Below are 21,922 nucleotides of genomic sequence, written 5' to 3' on the forward strand. Positions count from 1 at the left end.
GCCTTGTGGCTGACTTCGTGGATGGTCCGCGGGAACAAAGGTTATTGGGAACCCCCGTGTAAACTCGAATACGTGTAATTTTACCTTAATGGTCTTTCTGGGACATACATTCTGAGTTGACAAAAGTAATGGGATGGCGATATGTACATACACAGATGTCGGTAGTATTGCGTACACAACGTATAAACTGGCAGTGTATTGGAAGATCAGTCATTTGTACTCAGGTGATCCATGTAAAAGGGCAACGGCCTTGCCGCAGTGGATACACCGGTTCCCGTGAGATTACCGAAGTTAAGCGCTGTTGGGCGTCGCCGGCACTTGGATGGGTGACCATCCCGCCGCCACGCGCTGTTGCTACCGACCGAATAGTTGCGGCTTCGGTGAAGAATGCCATCATAACGACCGGGAGAGCGGTGTGCTGACCCCACAACCCTCCTATCCGCATCCTCCTCTGAGGATGACACGGCGGTCTGATGGCCCCGGTAGGCCACTCGTGGCCTGAAGACGGAGTGATCCATGTAAAGAGTTTCTACCGTGATTATGGACGCACGGCGGGAATTGACAGACTCTGAACGCGGAATGGTTCATGGAGCTCGACTCACGGCACATTCCATTACGGAATTCGCTAGGGAATTCAATATTCCGAGATCGATTGTGTCAAGTGAGTGACGAGAATAAGTTTCAGGCATTACCTCTCACCACGGACAACACAGTGGCCGACAGCCGTCCCTTAATGACCGGGAGCAGCGGCGTTTGCATAGAGTTGTCAGTGCTAACAGACATTCAACACCGCGTGAAATAGCTGCAGAAATCAATGTTAGACGTACGCCCACCGTATATGTTAGAACAGTGCTGCGAAATTTGGCGTTAATGGGCTATGGCAGCAGACGACCGATGCGAGTGTCTTTGCGCGACATCACTTGCAGTGCTTCTCCTGGGTTCGTGGCCATATCGGTGGGACTCTAGACGACTGGAAAACAGTGGCCTGGTCGGATGAGCCCCAATTTCAGTTGGTAAGAGCTGATGGTGGGGTTCGAGTGTGGCGCAGACGCTACGGACTCAGGTTGTCAACAGGGCATTATGCAAGTTGGTTGTGGTTTCATAATGGTGTTGGCAGTGTTTACATGGAACGGACGGGTCCTCTGATCCTACTGAACAAATCATTGACTAAAAATGATTATTTTCGGCTACTTGGAGATCATTTGCAGCCATTTATGGATTTCATGTTCCCAAACAACGATGGAATTTTTATGGATGATAATGCCCCATGTCACCAGGCCACAATTGTTCGCCATTGGTTTGAAGAACATTCTGGGCAGTCCGTACGAAGTGTTTTGCCACTCAGACCGCCACACATGAATAGCATTGAACATTTATTGGACATAATTGAGATGTCAGTTTGTGGACAAAATCCTGCACCGGCAACATTTCCGTAGTTATAGACGGCTATAGAAGCTGCATGGTTCGGTATTTCTGCAGGCGACTTCCAACATCTTGGTTAGTCCATACCACGTCGAGCTGCTGCATTACACCGGACAAAAGAAGATCCGACACCATATCAGGAGGTATCCCATGACTTACGTCACTTCATTGTATGTAGCTGTAAGAGAAAGTAATGTATTGGTTGATACTTCTAGGAAAGTACGCCATCGGAATTACTGTTTGAACGAGAGTTCTTAATGCTGCCTCATTTGTGTGTAGACTACACTTATTATTGGTTATTGCAAGAATCTCAGTTTGACATCTGACTTACATGCGATTAGTTTTAAGTGACTGTTCCATTTGAAATCGCTCCGTGCCCATACTTTTAGATATTTTAAGGATGTAACTTCTTCCGTTCACTGTTCTGCCATCGTGTTATCACACAGTAATGGGTCTTTGTGGTTATTTATGGAAAATACGTTACATACGTTTATGCTGAGGGTCAACTGCCAATTCCTACACCAAACGTCAAAAATCTGCAGGTCTTCTTCCCTTTCGCTACAATTTTCTATCCTTACGACTTTGCTTTATACAATAGCATCACCTGTGAAAAGCCTCATTGAACTTAGGCCCTTATTCAGTAAGTCGTTTATATTTTGTGGACAGTAATGGTGTTATAACAGTAACACTTTCTAGCGATAAGCCTGAAGTTACTTTTACGTCTGAAGATTTCGCTTCGGTAAGAATGGCGTGCTGTGTTCTGTTTGCTAGAAACTCTTCAGTGCCATCACACAGGTGGTCTGATACTCGATCGATTTCGCCGGCCGGAGTGACCGTGCGGTTCTAGGCGCTACAGTCTGGAGCCGAGCCACCGCTACGGTCGCAGGTTCAAATCCTGCCTCGGGCATGGATGTGTGTGATGTCCTTAGGTTAGTTAGGTTTAATTAGTTCTAAGTTCTAGGCAACTGATGACCTGAGAAGTTAAGTCGCATAGTGCTCAGAGCCATTTGAACTATTTGACTATCGATTTCGCGCTATTTCAGACAGTCGGTGAGCTGTGGATGGTCTGAAATTAACCGTAACCGATAACTGAAAGTAAAGTGGTAAGTACAGCTGTGTATAATGCAGTTATTAACGCAAAAATGTTACTTTGAGTTTACTTTCAGACCTAGGTTTTCTTGTAACTAGTGCCTCACAAAAATTAACTAATGGTGAGTATACATAAATGAGTCCTGTCTGCGAGGGAACTGTACGTAGCAATGAACCATGGGGTGTTACAGAAGGACGGTGAAGATTAAGTGGACTAGTAATATAAGGTTTTCCGCAGAATCGGTGAGGAAATTAACGTGTGTTGGTTCAAATGGGTCTGAGCACTATGGGACTTAACATCTGAGGTCATCAGTCCCCTAGGACTTAGAACTACTTAAACCTAGCTAACCTAAAGACATCACACACATCCATGCCCGAGGCAAGATTCGAACCTGCGACCGTAGCAATCGCGCGGTTCCAGACTGAAGCGTGTAGCTCGGTCACCGCGGCCGGCTGAACGTGTGTATGAAACACACTAGAAGAAGGGACAGGATGACAGGACATTTGTTAAAACATCATAGAATAATTTTAATGGTACGACATGGAGCCTTAGAGAAAAACAGTGTTCTAGGGAATGTTAGGAAAAAATTGAAGACGCACTATGTGCTACACTGAGATAAAGGGACTAACACAAGACCGAGCGAGGTGGCGCAGTGGCTAGCACACTGGACTCTCATTCGGGAGGACGACGGTTCAATCACGCGTCCGGCCATCCTGATTTAGGTTTTCCGTGATTTCCCTAAATCACTCCAGGCAAATGCCGGGATGGTTCCTTTGAAAGGGCACGGCCGACTTCCTCCTCCGTCCTTCCCTAACCCGATGAGACCGATGACCTCGCTGTTTGGTCTCTTCCCCCAAACCAACCAACCAACCAACTAACACAAGAGAGCAATTCGCGGCGGGCTGAGTCAAACCGGTCGTAAGACTAATGACACAAAAACTGAGATTTTTGTTTTCTTATATTTTTTCTTTGGACTTATTGTTATGTTATGCTGCATAATCCTTCTGTTTTTAGTATTACAGAAGTGGATTTAAAGATAATATATGTAACGCTCTACAAAGAATATTCTACTACGTGGCGAACCGATAAGGTTTGAACTTGCCCATGTAGCCTGCCGAGATAGCTAAATTATGGAGACCTCCAAGTTCGAATCCCATTCTGGTCAGGTATTTTAGTTATAAAAGCCGAATGATGATAAAACAATGCAACTCTGTGTTTAGTTTCATATTTCATTATTTGTAAAAATGTATCTTTTAAGTACAAAGAAAAAGTTTCTACATCTAGTGAAGTGCGTGCTTAGCAATATAAGGACCTGGGTGCCACACTGACAGCAAATGGAAGGAATTAGCAATATGCACAGACCGTAATAAGGAAAGCGAAGGTCATAAATGAGTATCTACGGCCTATATTGTGGAATGACAATACCTCAAAGGTGACAGATAAACGGCTGTACAAGAGTTTTGCTGAAAGAAGTGGGCCATAGACCAGTAATGTGGACACTGACGCAGGAACTGGAAAAAAGGCTTCATGCTGTGGAAACGAAGTAGTGGAGAAGGTGTTGCAAATCAAAGATAATGGACAGGGTAAGGAATAATGACATCAATGGAACGATAAAAATAGGTTCATCATTGGTACAGTGGATAGAAAGGAAACAACGCACACGGGGTGTCACATGAGGCGTATGGATGAAAACAGAATATTTCAGAAAGTCTTGGCGTGGAGACCTCTAGAGGGGCGAAAAAGAGGTAGACTTAAGGAAGACTGGAATGCAGGTAGAACAGATAATAGAAGATACTGGGATGGATAAAGAGGCATGGAGACACAAACAATGCTGCAGACCGATGTAGTACACTAAAGTAATAGCGCATTGCCTGTGAAGAGCACACTGTCCAGGCACGACTTACAAAATTAACAGTGCTGATGTGTGTACTGACCATCAGTGTATTGCACTGATTTCTTTACACATTTAAAAGACATATGACGATTCAGTTTTTACCGCATTCCACCAAAGCGTTGACAAACACGTCGGTAGAACAGCAGAAACTAGAAGTAGGCTGATAATTCTTAACACCGCTCGGAGATTCGAGTCCTTCCGCGCTCCACGAAACCATTGGGCTTTGTTTAGTTAACAGATCAGTAGGAGTACAAAGTAGACCACTAACTCTAAATTGCGAAGAAACTCGAGATTTCTCTGATTCTTGCACAGAACTTTAATACAATGTGGTTGTGATTATAACTTCAGTGTTAGAGGTTTTTTTAATCTTTATCCGTTCAGTGATTCAACATATTTATATAGCATTTGGTAAATTCTAGAAAATGAAATATGAAAGTTGTTAACTGTCGTAACGTATGTGTTCTACTAGGGAGTAAGTTATATTTTCTAACGGTAAAAATATGAATAGATGGGGCACTTCATAAGGTAGGAAGTATTCTGCACCACATGATTATTTTTTCACACATAGTGCTCTGTTCTACAATTTCGAGAACCAGAACAAAATAGAAACCATGGTTAAGCTAATAGGAGTAGAAATGAAGAGTAAATAGAATCTTACTCGTAAATGGCGGCGTATTTCCTGATAGTTTCGTTGGACATGGTGCCGAACAGTTCCTCGAACGTCTCAGCGCCAGGCAGCCCACAGAATTTCCTGTACAGTACAAAAAAGCATGTTATATAGTGGTTGCCATTAAAGAGTGATTTAGTCAAGGTGTATTCATACAATTTTTAAGCTATTGCGCTCGGTTCTAAATAGATTCACATAATAACAGACCACGGAAATCATGACAAAATACAGACAAGAGAGGCGGTATAATCGTTTTCCTTCGTTCCATTAAGTCAGAACCTCTGACGCAAGTTATTTTTTTGTGCTTCTGTAAGAGAGTGCCTCCAGGTATGGACACTATTCTGAAACGCACAATGAATAAGTGGTTCCAACTACAACTTCTACAAAAATAAAATACCAAAGTAGAGCGAGGTCTGATTTATACCCGTAAACTGTAAGTAATCATAGCTGTGTCCTAGCTGGAATAATAACAAAATATTTACAGTTAATAGTGAAATATATATAAGTTCAACTAAAATATTTTTCAATAGAACTTGGGAAACCATTAAAAATTCTGGCTCTCATGCAAATGATATACATGAATGTATAAAGAGCTCGTCTGCTCCAGTCTCAGAAACATTAATACATTATCTGCCAGCACGAATATCTATTGTTCTTAGAAGAGCATAAGTGGATTCCGAAAATATTTTGGACAGAACTGAACTCATGTAAAAACGCAACGAGCATTGATGACTCCCACTTGTAGATGTACATCTTTCTGAAGGGTAATAAGAAAAAAAGAAAATAAACAATAAGTCGATGATTTTTCGGCAGTCTAAATAACTTCAGAGGGCTCCTGCTTTAGAAAATGAGTTTCGGCGGGTTTGCTGCAGAGTGCATCTTTGAACAGTGAACAGTTTTCTTCGGTCATCAGTAAGAAGTGCTGGTCATCAAATACCCAGTAGGCGTTACAATATGAGGAGCTTTAAACACTCTGCCGCACAGTTGGTGGTTAGTAAATTTTTTTGGTAGTTTAGCCATTTCTGTGTTCTTCGGAAAAAGCTTGCAACAACCATACGCTCATTTGCATTTTTGTAAAATTTTGTGAACATAACTAGTCGTCAAACTTCTGGTCAACAGCAAGTATTTGAAAGCATCCAGTGTAATTCATCATATCAAAATGTGTTACATTGCACTCGCAAGGGTACGCCTAATAGGCTGGTGTTTTGTTTACTGACCTGAATTCCATATAACCCGGCAGACCGAAGTCACGACCGCGCTGCATGTTGAAAGACGCCAGGTCGAGGCCGAACCTCTGACCGGGCTTCTTGAAGAGGTGGTTCGTCACCTGCGTGGAGTAACAATTAAGATTATTCTATGCCCATAGCTATAGACTAATGCAGGTGAGAAATTCTCCTGAGGTAAGTCCAGTGTTACTGTCCTCAGGAATATACAGGATGTTTAACATGAGGCACAACCGGTGTGTCCGTTACTGCGGTGGAACCAATATACGCAGACTCCATTCGTCCATACCCTCCCACCCATTCATCAGACTTTGTAGATGGTGGTTCGTGGTTTTCTCAGTAGTAGGTGAGATAGCAGCAGCTTTGGGAAGGTGACAGCGAAAATAATTCCACCATTTACCCTCTCAGTCTTGGGCTGTCAAGGCATCTGCTCACACATCAGTGCTGAAATTCAAAATGAAACCTTATGATGAGATGGTGGTAGTGCTTCGACTGACCAATTCAGTTACGAATATAAGTACCCAAAATTATTTAATTCAGAAACTGTTGCTAAAAGTTACTACTGAATCTGGCTATTCAAGTCTAAGCATGATGGAAAGTTGATCCTGGAAAGCTCTTTTGGCATTTATCAGGATATATGAACTCACAGAACAATCAAAGGTGGAGTTCTGTAAATCTTTCTCAATTACCTGCAGTATCTTGCATGAACTGAAAACTAGAGTCAGGGATGCAATCAATGCAACACGTACTATTGGCCCGATCTTTCTACACAAAACCGTGACTTCTTGTGGTTCTGTGAACAAAATACTGCACCTTTTTCTCCAGAGTAGTAACAACTAATAAAAAGATGCACATTTATTTAATGCTGGACAATGAAAAAACGCGCACCACTATTGTGTCTATGGCAGTATTGCGAACTATTTTTGGTGGTATGAATTCTCCTAACTCGTCTAGTTTCTCTGTAACCAATAAAAAATAAATAGCATGTGGCTCCCAGCCTATTGCAAGCCTTTCGATTTGACGCCACTTCGACGGCTTGCGTGTCAGTATCAATGCTTATTTAATGAAACATTTCGCCATTTGGTTACACTATGCAGTGTCCATCCCATTCCAGAGGTTTCACCCACAGAAAATATTCAGGTGATTACTGGGTCATCGAACCCGGAATCAGGGCGTTACTTACTCATAATGCTGACCACTTCATCAGAGATGGTCTCTTTAAAACAGATATGCCATGAACTAAAGTTAGGGGAACTACCAGGAGTGTATACTGTTATCAGAGCCTCTCAAGGGAGATAATGGTTCCAGCGAAATGCCGCAAGCGGCATTTGAGCCGTATGTGAAACACCCTGTACTCTTGTCTGTGTGTTACTTTCTAATTGATGGGTGTCACTTTGCACCTTGTGCTATTATTGTTTTGCCATAAACTCATTGCGCTGGCGGGGCAGCTATTTCAGTATATGTTATTTATAAACTCGGTTGCGTATTGTCTTACCTCCTGAGTGACGGAGTCGTCGACGGCCTGGGCCACCTGGTTCATGAGGCCCATGAAGTACTCATCAATCACTCCAGCTCGGTACAGGTCGTACGGCTTGCGGATCAGTTCAGACAGCCGCTTGGATGCTAGAAACATGCGTTAAGGTTAGTTACGGCGATAACGAATCAGAAATGCAAGCCGCAGACACTAGAAACGTGCTAAAATGAGTTTAACATAGGACAAGACAGGACAAGTATATTTATCGGAATCACAAAAATTTTGCAGGCTTCTTTATTTCTGATAATGAAATCATTTCGTATGACGCATCTGTGTTCTGAACGATTAAGTAGATCATATGCAACCCATTACAGTGGTCAGGTGTCATGCTTATGCACTTGTGAAACCTCTACTAAACTACAACGTGTATTGTAATACAACATTTGAACAACAAAATTAAATATGAATATGTCGTATAATTCAACAACAAAGGATACTACTGTATTCATTATCAACTGTTGAGGTTACATATTTCTTTTCTGCGTCGATGGAGAATCCCCATTTTCTGATTTCTACTTCACGTTTACTTCAAGACGTTACAGGGGTAGTCCCAATGTGCACCAGGATCAGAGACAAGGATCTTCATAGTCCAGTAATGCATGACAAGCAAACGGTGTCAGAACAATTTGCATTCTTTTCTTTGTTTTTTAGCGATTTATTCTATGTTAGTGGAGCCCCACACGGCATAGTTTTGAAAACGAGAACCATTTTCTTTCCAACGATGTCTATAGGTGTGGTGCGACTGATCGAGGTGCATTTTTGAGATACAAACTACCGCTTCAGCATCTAACATAATCATTCACTTCTCTCCTTCGTCCAAGACAGGCTGCCAATCGTTCATCTGATTAGGATGCTTATCCTCGAGATTTTCAAAATAAATTGATCTACCAAGTTTCTCTCTCCTAAAGAGGTGAAAACTCAGAAAAAATTCTCCGCACATTGCAGTCTCTTTGATCATACACGTAGCAGAGCGTTATACGAGAGGATTTCAAAAAGTAAATTACGCATTATTATGGCAGGCGAAGTAACTTTTATTGAATGTTGCACAATACTTTAGAGTGACACAGATACGATACGATTTTCCAACGTAGTCGCCAAGTCTCTGTAAACAACAGCCAGAACATTCCACACATCGTTCAGTTAGTCAACGATAGAACTCCGCTTCTTGGTCCAGGAGACATTCGAGACCTGTTTTCTGAACGTCCTCATCGATGGAAAATCTCTTTCCTCATTCTTTCTGCTCACTAAAAATTTGGAAATCGTAGGGTGAAGATCTGGACTTATCGATAAGTAACTCTGCGGCTGTGTGACCTCCGTCAACGTACTGGCAACATTTCACTACGGCTGGACACGACGTTAAATTAGGTCCATTTACTGTCAGAATTTCACGGTGAATTAGTGGGTAATTTAGAAGTTTTGCCCACAAGAGTCGTAGTGTTCCACGTACTTGAACTTTGCACTACGTTTTCAGTTGCCGTGGCGTTTCACTCCCATGCTGTGACGTATTTGTTGCAATCACCGCAGCAGAACTGTGTGTGCAAGAAGCATGGAACATGTCCGCTGTTCTGACAATGTGCTAGTCCTGTTCCGCAACGGTCTTAGCGTGTAACCTTCTTTTTGAAGGCCATATGTAATAAAAGATTTCCAGAAAACAGAAAATTAAGAATGATTCCAAGATTTTACTTCAATGAAATTATTAAAGCTTTTTAACAAATACACATTATTACGTCAGAAATAGATCTATATTGGTATTGGATTTGGGTAGATACTAGTATTCCACTGTTCTTGTGCGTGATTCACCAAGTGATATAGTTGTTGATGAGTGTTAGTTTTACGTACGTGAAATTATCATTATAAGGCAGGACTGTCAAGCTTCATCAAACTTAAAAACATAGAATTTCGCGGCCACTCTCGAAAATGTTAAAAGTTGTATCTCGACATTCTTGCTTCAGACTTACGGTAACTTAAATTTTCGTGTTCATCGTCGTAAATGTTGATGACTGATTATGCAGTAAAATTGTCGTGATTATGTACACCGGTGAACGCTTCCACCAGTCAAGGCAACGTGGAGTACTGCAGGAGACCTTAATTTGTTTTCATGCCTTCGTTGGACTGAAAGAACTGTTGACTCGATTTCACATGTATGGAAATTTTTCGTATATTGTTTCAATCTTATAGCGATTAATGTATATACAGCGCTTAACAGAACGATACCGGCAAACTTAGAGGGTTTGTAGAGCGTGTCTTAAGGAACAAATTAAGGGTATGAATCCATGTCCGCGAACATCATTCATGGACCTTGGGTAGAGCATTGAAATTATACGGGTAATGCCTACCGCTAGGTCACATGTTCAGCAGAAAATGAAAGTCGCTACGCTCTCATGTTGTTATGACATGCGTGGACACGCCATCTCACGATCTAAGATTGCATGAAGTTCTACTTGCGGTGCTCAGAGTAGAAACTCAGGTCAGCTGTCGGTAGTTGGTTACTGTACCATCGTCGTTCTGTGGCGTCATTGTATGATATGTGACTTGGATTTCTGTTCTTTGTTCTAGAGACTCTCTACAGACCTCGGGAAAGTATCGGCACTATTCCGTCACGGGCTGCATAACTAGTGTCAAAATACTTCAAAATAGAGGCAGAAAACATCAGTGCTATATAGTAAGCCTGAGAGACAAAAAAAAGCAGGTACAAACTAATGATGTTACATGTTTTTCTGAGCTGAATTGTTGTCTTTGCGCATGCAATTACTAAAAAGTACGGCCGTCTGATGCAAGTGATGGTCTGGGTAAGTAATGATGGCTATACAGTGCGCTGTGAAGCGGGCGCAGAATGTGAGCGTGGTTACCGATGAACCTGTGGGCCTTGCTCCAGCGCTCGACGGCGGTGGGCAGCAGCGAGTGCGCGAACCGGAAGGCAGCGCCGGCGAACGCGTCGATCACGCCTGGGTTCACGTTCGGGTCGTAGCCGTCCCAGTAGCCCTGCAGCACAAGAGTACTTCTTCAGTGCAACTGAGTCCTAAGTTAACTTTTAATGTATACGTCGGTGTTATATTATTCGTGTTTTTAATGACTCAGTTAATCTTCGTAATGCTGTTCATCTTGTAGATTAGAACAGCTTTTATCTAAGGGGTCCTGGTCACTGTAGAGGTGGAGTAGGATATTGGACTGAAGAGGATTGGCGGACCATCTGACGGTTAGTGTACTCTACTGAAGTTTGTATATACACAGGGTGCCAGAAATAGTCTGAAAAACGTGTAAGGGTGTTGCAGGGTAGGTTGTGCTGGGAAATGATAAAAAAAACTCTATACGTTGCGCCGTTTCCAAGCTCATGAGCACTGAAGTTAGCCAATCAGGCTGTCACACACGTACATTCAAGCGACCCGCCAGAGATGGTGTCGCCAAACGTCTTCTGCGTCTGGTTTCCTAAAATTCATGAGAGAACGATAAAAAAATTGGGCATTCGACACTACTAAGGATCGAACCCGAGCCAAAGGCTGAACAGTCTCGTGCGGTGTCAGCTATGTGATGAGAACAACTGACACCAACTGCATCTGGAGGGCCGCTCGAATCTGCATGCTCACCGGTCTGATTGGCCAATTTCAATGCTAATTAACTCGAAAACGGCGCAACATATGGAATTTTTTCCTTAACATTTATTTCTCAGCATAACATAGCCTGCAATGCCCTTACAAGCTTTACGTTTGTGTGTGTGTGTGTGTGTGTGTGTGTGTGTGTGTGTGTGTGTGTGTGTGCACTGTTACCCTTTATAGTTCCCATAATCCCTCAGTTAACCTAGCTGCAAGATCAAATGCACAGCACAGCAAAGCTGCAGCGCCGTAGTTTCCAATATATTGACATATAGCTGAATAAAGAAGTGTTTATACCGTTGTCTAAGGAAAAACATAAAGCATAGGAAATGTAAGAAAAGTAAGAGCTAAATTACAATCTTGTATGTATTAAAACAATAGAAAGTGCTACCATGAAACGTTACAAATATGAAAACAAAATATTTATATCTCAGCAATCACTTAACTCTTATTTCTTTGTAGACCACTGACGAAGCCTAATGCAATTATCAGAAAATGAAAATAAAAACTTCTTTTGCAATAAACGAGTAAAAATTATCCCCATCCAAACAATAAACAACACTCCGGTAGCAACTGAGGGAAAATGCTTGTAAATTTTCGGCTGATATTATAAAAGTTCGTCAGCCATATCGTTATGCAGGCTCCCTGTCGATCCATCCCCTTAAAAAAATTTAAAAAAAAGAATAAGTCTAACGTTATAAGATTATTATGAGATGTAAGAGTGAATCCGTACACTCCTCCTCATATCGCTCAACAAGGAATCGCATGTGTGTCTCAGGCAGCCATCATTTCCCAAAACGTGCCAACTGATCAGTCAACGTGTTATCTCAGTCACAATGCTTCTAAACCTTAAAATTGTGTGAGAAGTAAGTACATGTTGTTTATTGATTCGTAAGCTCCTAAAAAGTGAATTAGGCATAAGTTTAAAAACAGAAATAAATAAAGCTATAGTATACTACTCCAATCTACAACGAGCTTCATCTATGAAACTGAACGAAAGATTTAAGATCTAAATTAATGCTAAAAGTAATACTACTCTATTAGGTTTTCAAAGCACTGATAAGCGCTCGAAGATGTAGGTAGATTTATATGTCATCACTTGTTGTTCGATGTGAAAAAAGACATAAATAATCAGCCTATCAAAAATACAATAAAGACTACACAAAAACTAACCTCCTTCTGTGTAAGAAGGCCGAACTTCTCCATGACTTCCTTGCCGAGGATGATGGGCAGGAATTCGTTGTAGGTGATGTGCTGGATCTCAGCTATGACGATACGCCGAGCTTCCTAAACAGAGGAAAAGTAAAACTGAAGTTGCTTGATTTCAACATTGCTCTTTCTCCTTTTTCATACGCATTCTGCTTTCTAGGTAGTACAATGTCTGCCCCTGTACGCAATTCTTTCATAGCGAAATATATTCATAAACATTATTTTTATGGAAAAATATATGCCTGACGCAAATCTCTTAGACAAAAATAGGAAAGAGATTCGAACACAGCACGCTGCAGGAAGCATTCCAGTTTTGTTTTGGATTAGAGAAACTGCTAACGAATTAACTAAACTCCACAATGAGATCTACGATTCCATCAGATGACGTGTGATTGCAGCGCCTGCTATCTGCCTATGGCGTCACTGGACGTTACTATGTGGTTTGCGCACTGCCCTCTCTCCCGTGATATCTATTCGACTTTTCCAAACTGGAACCGCTATTCAAGCAGCTCTTTGAACGGTACCACAATGCTATGAGCTCCCAGTTCCCATCCTTCCCCCAAGAAAAAACTGTTGACAGTGCCTTGAACAGAAACCGGGTCATTCGCCTGATAGTACGACACGCTAACCATTCAGAAACAGTGACTGACAGAAAACCAACAGACAAACTAAGTCAGAGAACAAAGTGGGAATTTGAAACCTGTTCTTCTAGAATATCATAACGCTGACTCATTCTGTGTTGCTTTGTGTAACGACCGTTGATTGGCTGGATAGTATGTCAGGAAACTCCTCATAGATTCCTCCAGGGAATTAAATTGATAAATTAATTAATCGTGAGGGCTTCAACACTTCGTTTCACCATAAACGTACAATAACAACACAACCACAGTTGAAATTGGATATTGTCATTTAGATGAGTGCCTGAACAAAGGTACTGGCTGATTAAAATATAAATCACGCTGTTTTGAATAGCTGCAGATGGGATGCGAGAGATTTTTATCTCACTTTCCAACAAATCACGCTGTAGACTTTTTTCTTTCTAGGAGTTATTTTTTTATATTATTGTATTTGCTTGGTCTCCATCGGGCCAGGTGTTTAGCCAGTTACGTTGTTGCTTAATATTTTACAATCACACACAACCTGTATGTTAATATCAGATTTTCGAATGTCACATTGTTTTTTAACTGTAATGTATCACTACAAATAACACAAATATATAAACTTTCTTATTCTTGGGCTGAGAAAGTTATCAATCATGATAATGTTTTACTACTATACGTTTTTATGGGGTTCAGCATCGGAATTAAATAACTAATCGGACAATAGATTAACACTGCGCACAAATAACCAAATAAAACGACTGCATAAGATTTTTTCTTCTGATAGCAGTTTCTGGTGTGGAGCTGCTGGAGTTCATCAAGTATTGCGGTTACTGTGACCTGTGTCTTTCAAAAAATGGCTCAAATGGCTCTGAGCACTATGGGACTTAACACCTGAGGTCATCAATCCCCTAGAACTTAGAACAACTTAAACCTAACTAACCTAAGGACATCACACACATCCGTGCCCGAGGCAGGATTCGAACCTGCGACCGAAGTGGTCGCGCGGTTCCAGACTGTAACGCCTAGAACTGCTCGGCGACAACGGCCGGCACCTGTGTCTTTCCATCTTATAATTTAGAGACGAACGTGGACATAGATTTTTGGCTGTTGGGGACGGTTAGCCTGCTGATTAATGTAGCGGCAACAGCTGAGCAGCAGATGATTTACATCTGCTACTTATGAGAGATGAAATTCGCGTTATGGACATGTAACGTTGATTCCGGGAGATGCGCAGGATAAGACTGGTATCAATTTCGCATTCTTACGATTGATGTATGTGATCGCTAAATTTTGACTTTGAACACGATGATCTTTTGGGAATGCATTGTTCAGTCCATGCAAAGTTTTTTCCTTTCGCCGTCTGAGAGGTTTGCCACACTCGATACTGTTCAGAAAGTGCCCTTTTAGTTACAATGGTTACGAAGTCTGAATAAGGTAGGCACACAAAGAAATGTATTCCGCTATGCCGCTCTTTGCTAACTGGTCAACAGTTTCCGGAATGTCCTTTTATCCAAAGAAAGTGCACTCTTTTATATTGTTTGCTCCACTGATAGATTAGTTCCTGCACGTCGGAGAGGTAACAGTTCGTTTTCGAGTTCCAGGATTGATGCTCTAGTTTTTATAGGGCGTTCCACGCATCCGTTGTTATCAGAATATCAATCATATTCTGCAATGTGTATCTATGTGTTTCTTCTCGCTAGAACCTCAGTCATAAAGCAGCTTCCAGCATGAGGAAGCTTGTAATAGTTCCGATTTCCGTAGCACGACAGAAATTTGCAAACCCCGTTTCTTCACCCGACTTATTGTTAGACCCGTCTGTGTATAGCGGCACGTCTTGAACGATATCTAGTTGCTTGAGAGTAGAAGTAGAGAAGCGCCTTTATTGATACGGTATATATGGTTTGTAGCGAAAGATTTTATACTAAAGTCTGAACATCGGAGATATCACATCATTCAATATGCGAGAATGATATGTTGTAGCTGAGAGCTAATAGACTGGCTGGACAATTTCGTTGAATGTCTTAGTTCTCTGAAGAAGTGGAGATGGAGATACAGCTGCTCCGCGATGCATAAACAGATGTGTCAACAAATTTTCAACAGTTTTTTTTTTTTTTTTTTTTTTTTTTTTTTTTTTTTTTTTTTTTTTTTTTTTTTTTGCGGAGCCGAATGCTTGGTTAACTACGACGTCGTTCAGACGAAGCGCTAATGATCATGGGATAAAGGTTCCGACAATTGTTTCTGAAACTTTTACTCATAGGGTAAGAATTAATAGGTAAAAGTACGACGAGACATCGAAAGAGTCGTATGGTATTATTGTCTGAAAGACTTCGTAGGGTTGGTTCAGTCACCTAATCTAAACGAGTTTCGTTCCTCTGCATAGAACGGCTTCTTTCCATGCGTTATGTGAGAGTTGTGTCTTAAGTGTGCTTATTATTGCATGTGACAATAATAAATATATGTTTAGTGTGGTGTTGTGTGTGTTGCATGACGATGACAAAACGGAAAGGGAAAACTGCGATGCCGACACATAGCCTACTCCTTTGGAATGACACCAAGGGGCCGCCGGACTTAACGTGTCCATATGACAGTCGGATCACCATCAACAGCGCCATAGGACCTTATTTCGTGAGACACTAAGGATGGGCTCTGGAGTTTAATCTAGGATATTTATGCAAAGTCTTTTCCGTAGCTGGCCAAATACTGTCGACGAAAATTCCTTTCACCAAGAGGATTCGAACCGGCTACCTTCGAGCATAGGCGTGCGCTAGTGATCTCGGGCACGAAAGCTGGTTCAAGAGCATAACTTAAGCGTCGCTTGCTCATAGTTTTCCTGTCATTGGCCGTAAATAACTCCCTTACTGTTGATGCTGCGTCAGTATGGGACACCTTCTATGGGGATACTGACGTTGCACTACAGTTCTGTGTCCTTGGTTCTGTACTTCGTGCTATCTTTCTTATTTAATTTTTTGAGGAAACATTGAAACGACATGCTGTACCGATCACCTTCTCTGCTGCATTGACTTGAGACAACGTCTTCCTCCGCCGCTGCTCACCTGGAAGAGCGTCTCGTCGTCCCAGTGGGGGTTGACCTGGGCAAGTCCGTTGGCGACGCGGTTGTGCTCTCGCGCCATCAGCGTGTGCATACACGTCAGCACCAGCTGCTCGTTCACTCGAATCTCACCTGCAACACAGGGAGGGCCGTGAGCAAGTGCAGTTACGTTTTCGCGGTCTTAGTACATAAGGTCATTTGATTTCTTATTATTTTGGTAATGTGTAACAACGTTGTTCCTTGTAAACTTAAAACTGCTTAGGATACCAAAATGCTTAAAATTAACAATTTATGTATTAATAATACAGGAAAATAGGAAGACAGGAGACTAATGTTATAGAAAGCCAACACTGATACTGTCTAGGAGGGAGTACGTCAGAAAGACATTGATCCTCTTCTTCCTGGATAACGATCGCACGGCCTACTACTGCTCGTCTATGAGGGCGAGGACATCAGCGATAGTCTGAGCCTCTCGCGCTCAGATGGTGTGACTGTACGTCTGCCTTAAGTAGTTCAAAATGGTTCAAATGGCTCTGAGCACTATGGGACTCAACATCTTAGGTCATAAGTCCCCTAGAACTGAGAACTACTTAAACCTAACTAACCTAAGGACATCACACACACCCATGCCCGAGGCAGGATTCGAACCTGCGACCGTAGCAGTCCCGCGGTTCCGGACTGCAGCGCCAGAACCGCTAGACCACCGCGGCCGGCCCTTAAGTAGTACTTGTAAGTTACAAGTTGTGAAGACACAGGCCACAGTAACCGCAATACTTGATGGACTGCAACAGCTGCACGTCAGCAATCGCTATCAAAGGAAGAAATCGTATGCAGTCGTTTTATAATTGGTTATTTGTTGGATGTATTCAAACCTCTGTATTCCTCTACAGTTTCTACTCTCTGCAGCTCCCTCTGGTAACAGAAGTAATTCCCTAAAGTCTTAACTCATGTCCTGTTATCCTGTCCCTTCTTGTCAGTGGTCTTCCCAAGTATTGTTCGCCCCGATAGCTGAGTGGTCAGCGTGACGGATTGCGGTCCTACGGGCCCGAGTTCGATTCTCGGCTGGGTCGGGGATTTTCTCCGCTCAGGGACTGGGTGTTAGACTTACACCAAGGCGGTCGGACCTGCACCGCAAGGGGCCTTCCGGCCAATGACGCCTAACGCTCATTTCCATTTCCCACGTATTCCCTTCCTCGCCGATTCTGCAGAGTACCTCCTCGCTGCATACCCTATTAGTTCACCTAATTTTTAACATTCTTCTGCAACACCACATCTCAAATGCTTCGATTCTCTCCTGTTCCTATTTTCCCAGTCCTTAATTCAGTAACATACAATGCAGTGCTCCGAACTTACAGTCTCTCGAATTATGGTCTTCGTTTGATACTAGTAGATCTTCCTTGGTCAGGAATTCCCCTTTTTTCTGTGATAGTCTACTTTTTATTTTCTCCTTGCTCCATCCGTCATGGGTTATTTTGCTGCCTAAGTAGCAGAATTCCTTAACTTCATCTACTTGGTGGTTACCAATCTTCATGTTACGTTTCTTGTTGTTCTCATTTCAGCTACTTCTCATTAGTTTCGTCTTTCCTAGTTTTACTGTCCATCCACATTCTGTACTCATTAGACTGTTCATTTCATTCAACAAATCCTGTAGTTCTTCGCCTTCACGGAGGTTAGCAATGTCATCAGCGAATCTTATCGTTGATATCCTTCCACTGTGAATTTTAATCCGCCGGCCGCGGTGGCCGTGCGGTTCTGGCGCTGCAGTCCGGAACCGCGAGGCTGCTACGGTCGCAGGTTCGAATCCTGCCTCGGGCATGGGTGTGTGTGATGTCCTTAGGTTAGTTAGGTTTAAGTAGTTCTAAGTTCTAGGTGACTTATGACCTAAGATGTTGAGTCCCATAGTGCTCAGAGCCATTTGCACCATTTGAATTTTAATCCCACTCTTGAATCTTTCTTCTATTTCCATCATCGTTTCATCGATATAAATTATTAAACACTAAAGCGAAACACTATGAGCTCGTCTTACACTCGTTCTAATCCGAGCACTTCGTTCTTAGCATCTAATCTTCCTGTTTCCTCTTAGTTCTCGAATTACCCTTCTTTCCCTACAACTTCTATTTTTCTCGGTATTTTCACTATCTTGCACAATTTTACGTTGACGAATGCTTTTCCTAGCTTGACAGGTCCTATGAACGTGTCTTCATTTTTCTTCCATTATCAAGCGCAATGGCAGGACTGCCTCTCCGATGCCTTTATCTTTCCTAAGGGCACACTGGTCGTCATGTTACAGACCCTCAACATTCTTTTCCATTTTTCTGTATATTATTATTGTCAGAAACTTCGATTTATCTTGCAATCTAATGTTACTGTCTAATGAACACTTGTTTTCGTGACACTCCTGGGATTAAACATTAAGTCCTCACTCTGTTTATCTGTCATCGCCTACGCCACTATCGTGTGGTCTGCTATCACTACTATTGTCGTGTGCTCTAGTGTTGTCTGTGGAATTATTCGTCGCCTGTGTTCGTTGTCGCCTGTATTTTCATTGCTACGAGTATTCTTTACGCAGCGCTCTAGATATTCTGTCTGCAGAGTAGTTGAGATCGGTCCACAACGTTTGCTCTGTAAGTGATTGTGTTATGTAGTCGTGTGAGCCTTCTGGTTGTCACCCCTGAGACCAACAGTCACACTGTAGAATGACGTGCTCTGGGATCCCTCCACCTCTGCAGGCATAATCAGCCTCCCGACCGAAGTGATTGTAAACAAACTTTTGCAGAGACGAGATAGTATCACGTAGAATAAAGCACAAATTAAATTAAAGTAAACGAGCTTATTCCAGAGGCGGTGATACGGGAACATTATGCAGTGCCTCTGAAGTTCATTTTTCTTATCGACACTTGCAAACTTCTTTGTTTTTCATGGCTTAGAACAATGACATATCACTCATCTTGACTATAGGCTGTAATGGATCCTTCATAATTATAATATTTGAGCCCTGAATCGTAAATAAATCAAATGCTTGCACTACAAACAGTCATTTGTACTGATGATAATGTCCGTCATCCTTCTCACTCTGTTGAAACTAGCAACGTCCTACGCCTACAAAGATCTGTGTAGTCAAACTGTCGTACACCGATAAAGCGACTGCGGAAGAGTCGCAATATATGAGCTATAACTAGAACCGCACTCTGCCTGAACTACGATACGGAACTTTTGGTACACTACATAAATTACGTAGTAAATGATAGGACTACCGGCAGAAGTGGTATAATTGGTAGAAAAAGAAACGTAAATGAATGCGTAAGAGAGAATTCGTATTTTTGTTCTGTTTGGTTGTTTGTTTTGCGCATAATTAGAATCGCACTCCATTCAACTATTGTCCATTGCATATTTTATATCCTTACAGAAAATTAGTGCATTTTATAAGTAATAAAAAATTAGCTGGTCGTGTAACTTGTGCGCTCTTACGTAACCAAAGAAATATATCTTATACTCTCTAGAAAATTCTTCAGCGTGATCAAAGACAAAAGTATCCTGTTGTTATCGATAAATGCGAAATTTGTTTATGAACACGTTAAATATATTCGCTATTGCAAATATGGACAACAATCAGGTGTATAACTGAGTGGTGAAATGAAAATTTGTGCCGGACCGGGACTCGAAGCCGGATTTTCTGCTTGTCACGAGCGGTCGCCTTACCACTAGGCTACACCAGCACGGGTCATGGCCAGATCCAGACTTCCATATGTCGTCAACCACGTGTATACAACCTGCACTCGAACAACCATTATACACACATCAAAAAAAGTTTTGCATCAACCCGGTTCCCAGAACTCCTGAAGATAGACGTTGACTGGATATTGTATCACAGACACAGTCCCTTTGACTGTTCAGAGATGTCACTAAACCCGCCCAAAGATGTAAACAGCCATGCATGAGCAGCGCCTATTAGACGGAAGGGTTCCGACAGCCGATCAGTTCCAGTATCTCCACCAGGAAGGAGGTACAGGGCTAGTGTTGTCTGTAGTTCAACCATGCCTACACGGTCAGTACCGCGGTTCGATCGCGTCCACATTGTTACTTCGTGCCAGGAAGGGCTCTCAACAAGGGAAGTGTCCAGGCGTCTCGGAGTTAACCAAAGCGACGTTGTTCGGACGTGGAGGAGATGCAGAGAGACAGGAACTGTCGATGACATCCTCGCTCAGGCCGCCCAAGGGCTACTCCTGCAGCGGATGACCGCTACCTACGGATTATGGCTCGGAGGAAACGTGACAGCAACGCCACCATGTTGAATAACGCTTTTCGTGCAGCCACAGGACATCGTGTTACGACTCAAACTGTGCGCAATAGGCTGCATGATGCGCAACTTCACTCCCGACGTCCATGGCGACGTCCATCTTTGTAACCACGACACCATGCAGCGCGGTACAGATGGGCACAACAACATGCCGAATGGACCGCTCAGGATTGGCATCCTGGTTATTTTTTAGCCATATCTCGTAAGTTCACTATTATTTGTGTATTTGTGTCGTACGTTATCATAATTGAAACAGCTAAACCATTGAAATATTAGATAGATTGCACAAATAGAACTCCTAACGTAATATTGTCAAGTCTGCGACCCCACTGTCATTCATAAAACATTTCATTCTGAAGGCAACAAATTCTGTGGATTCTCCATTTTGAAACAAGTATGGTCAGAATATCATCAGCTTCTTTAACTTTAAATTGATAGTGAAATATCCTTTACGAGGTGGATATAAAAGTAAAGCAGAAAAGTATTTGAAATTAACGTAAATACATTATTTGATCAATCCAAAGAAAAAATTCGAATCGCAATTACTATTTACGTCATTGGCTTACACTGATCAGTCAGAAAATTATGACCACCGAACTACCATGGATAATACCCGTCCACGCAATAGCAGCGACGCCTGGCGAGGAGTGACTGCTAGTCAGAAACACGCACGGTGGCTGTAGTAGCAGTGAGTGTCTGTCCGTATATGGAATATGGAAGCCACGTGAGCTACACTATGTGATCAAAAGTATCCGGACACCTGGCTGAAAATGACTTACAAGTTAGTGGTGCCCTCCATCGGTAATACTGGAATTCAATGTGGTGTTGGCCCACTCTTAGACTTGATAATAGCTTCCACTCTCGCAGGCAAAATTCAGTCAGGTGCTGGAAGGTTTCTTGGGGAATGGCGGCCAATTCTTCACCGAGTGCTGCTCTGAGGAGAGTTGTCGATGTCGGTTGGTGAAGACTGGCACGAATTCGGCGTCCCAAAACATCCCAAAGGTGTTCTATAGGATTCAGGTCAGGACTGTGTGTAGGTCAGTCCATTACAGGGATGTTATTGTCGTGTAACACCTCCGTCACAGGTCGTGTATTATGAACAAATGCTCGATCGTGTTGAAAGATGCAGTCGCCATCCCCGAATTGCTCTTCAGCACTGGGAAGCAAGAAGGTGCTTAAAACAATAATATAGGCATGTGCTGTGATAATGCCACGCAAAACAAGAGGTGCAAGCCCCTCCATGGAAAACAGGACCACACCACAGCACTACTGCCTCCGAATTTTACTGTTTGCACTACACACGCTGGCGGATAACGTTCAACGGGCATTCACCTTACCCACACCC

At 42.5% G+C, this 21,922-nt stretch overlaps 1 protein-coding gene across 1 annotated transcript in view; it reads right to left on the reverse strand.

Annotated features, from left to right (window-relative positions):
- LOC126177652 (chorion peroxidase-like) overlaps positions 1 to 21,922 on the reverse strand; it is a 262,598-nt gene that overhangs the window by 15,371 nt on the left and 225,305 nt on the right. Inside the window, exons 10-15 of the mRNA XM_049924471.1 lie at positions 16,285 to 16,412; positions 12,594 to 12,707; positions 10,680 to 10,812; positions 7,792 to 7,919; positions 6,291 to 6,400; positions 5,065 to 5,157 (exon numbers count right to left, since the gene is read on the reverse strand). Coding sequence (XP_049780428.1) covers positions 5,065 to 5,157; positions 6,291 to 6,400; positions 7,792 to 7,919; positions 10,680 to 10,812; positions 12,594 to 12,707; positions 16,285 to 16,412 — 706 coding nt within the window. The remainder of the gene's footprint in view (positions 1 to 5,064; positions 5,158 to 6,290; positions 6,401 to 7,791; positions 7,920 to 10,679; positions 10,813 to 12,593; positions 12,708 to 16,284; positions 16,413 to 21,922) is intronic.

The sequence above is a fragment of the Schistocerca cancellata genome, chromosome 1, assembly GCF_023864275.1.
Source record: "Schistocerca cancellata isolate TAMUIC-IGC-003103 chromosome 1, iqSchCanc2.1, whole genome shotgun sequence".
Taxonomy (NCBI): domain Eukaryota; kingdom Metazoa; phylum Arthropoda; class Insecta; order Orthoptera; family Acrididae; genus Schistocerca; species Schistocerca cancellata.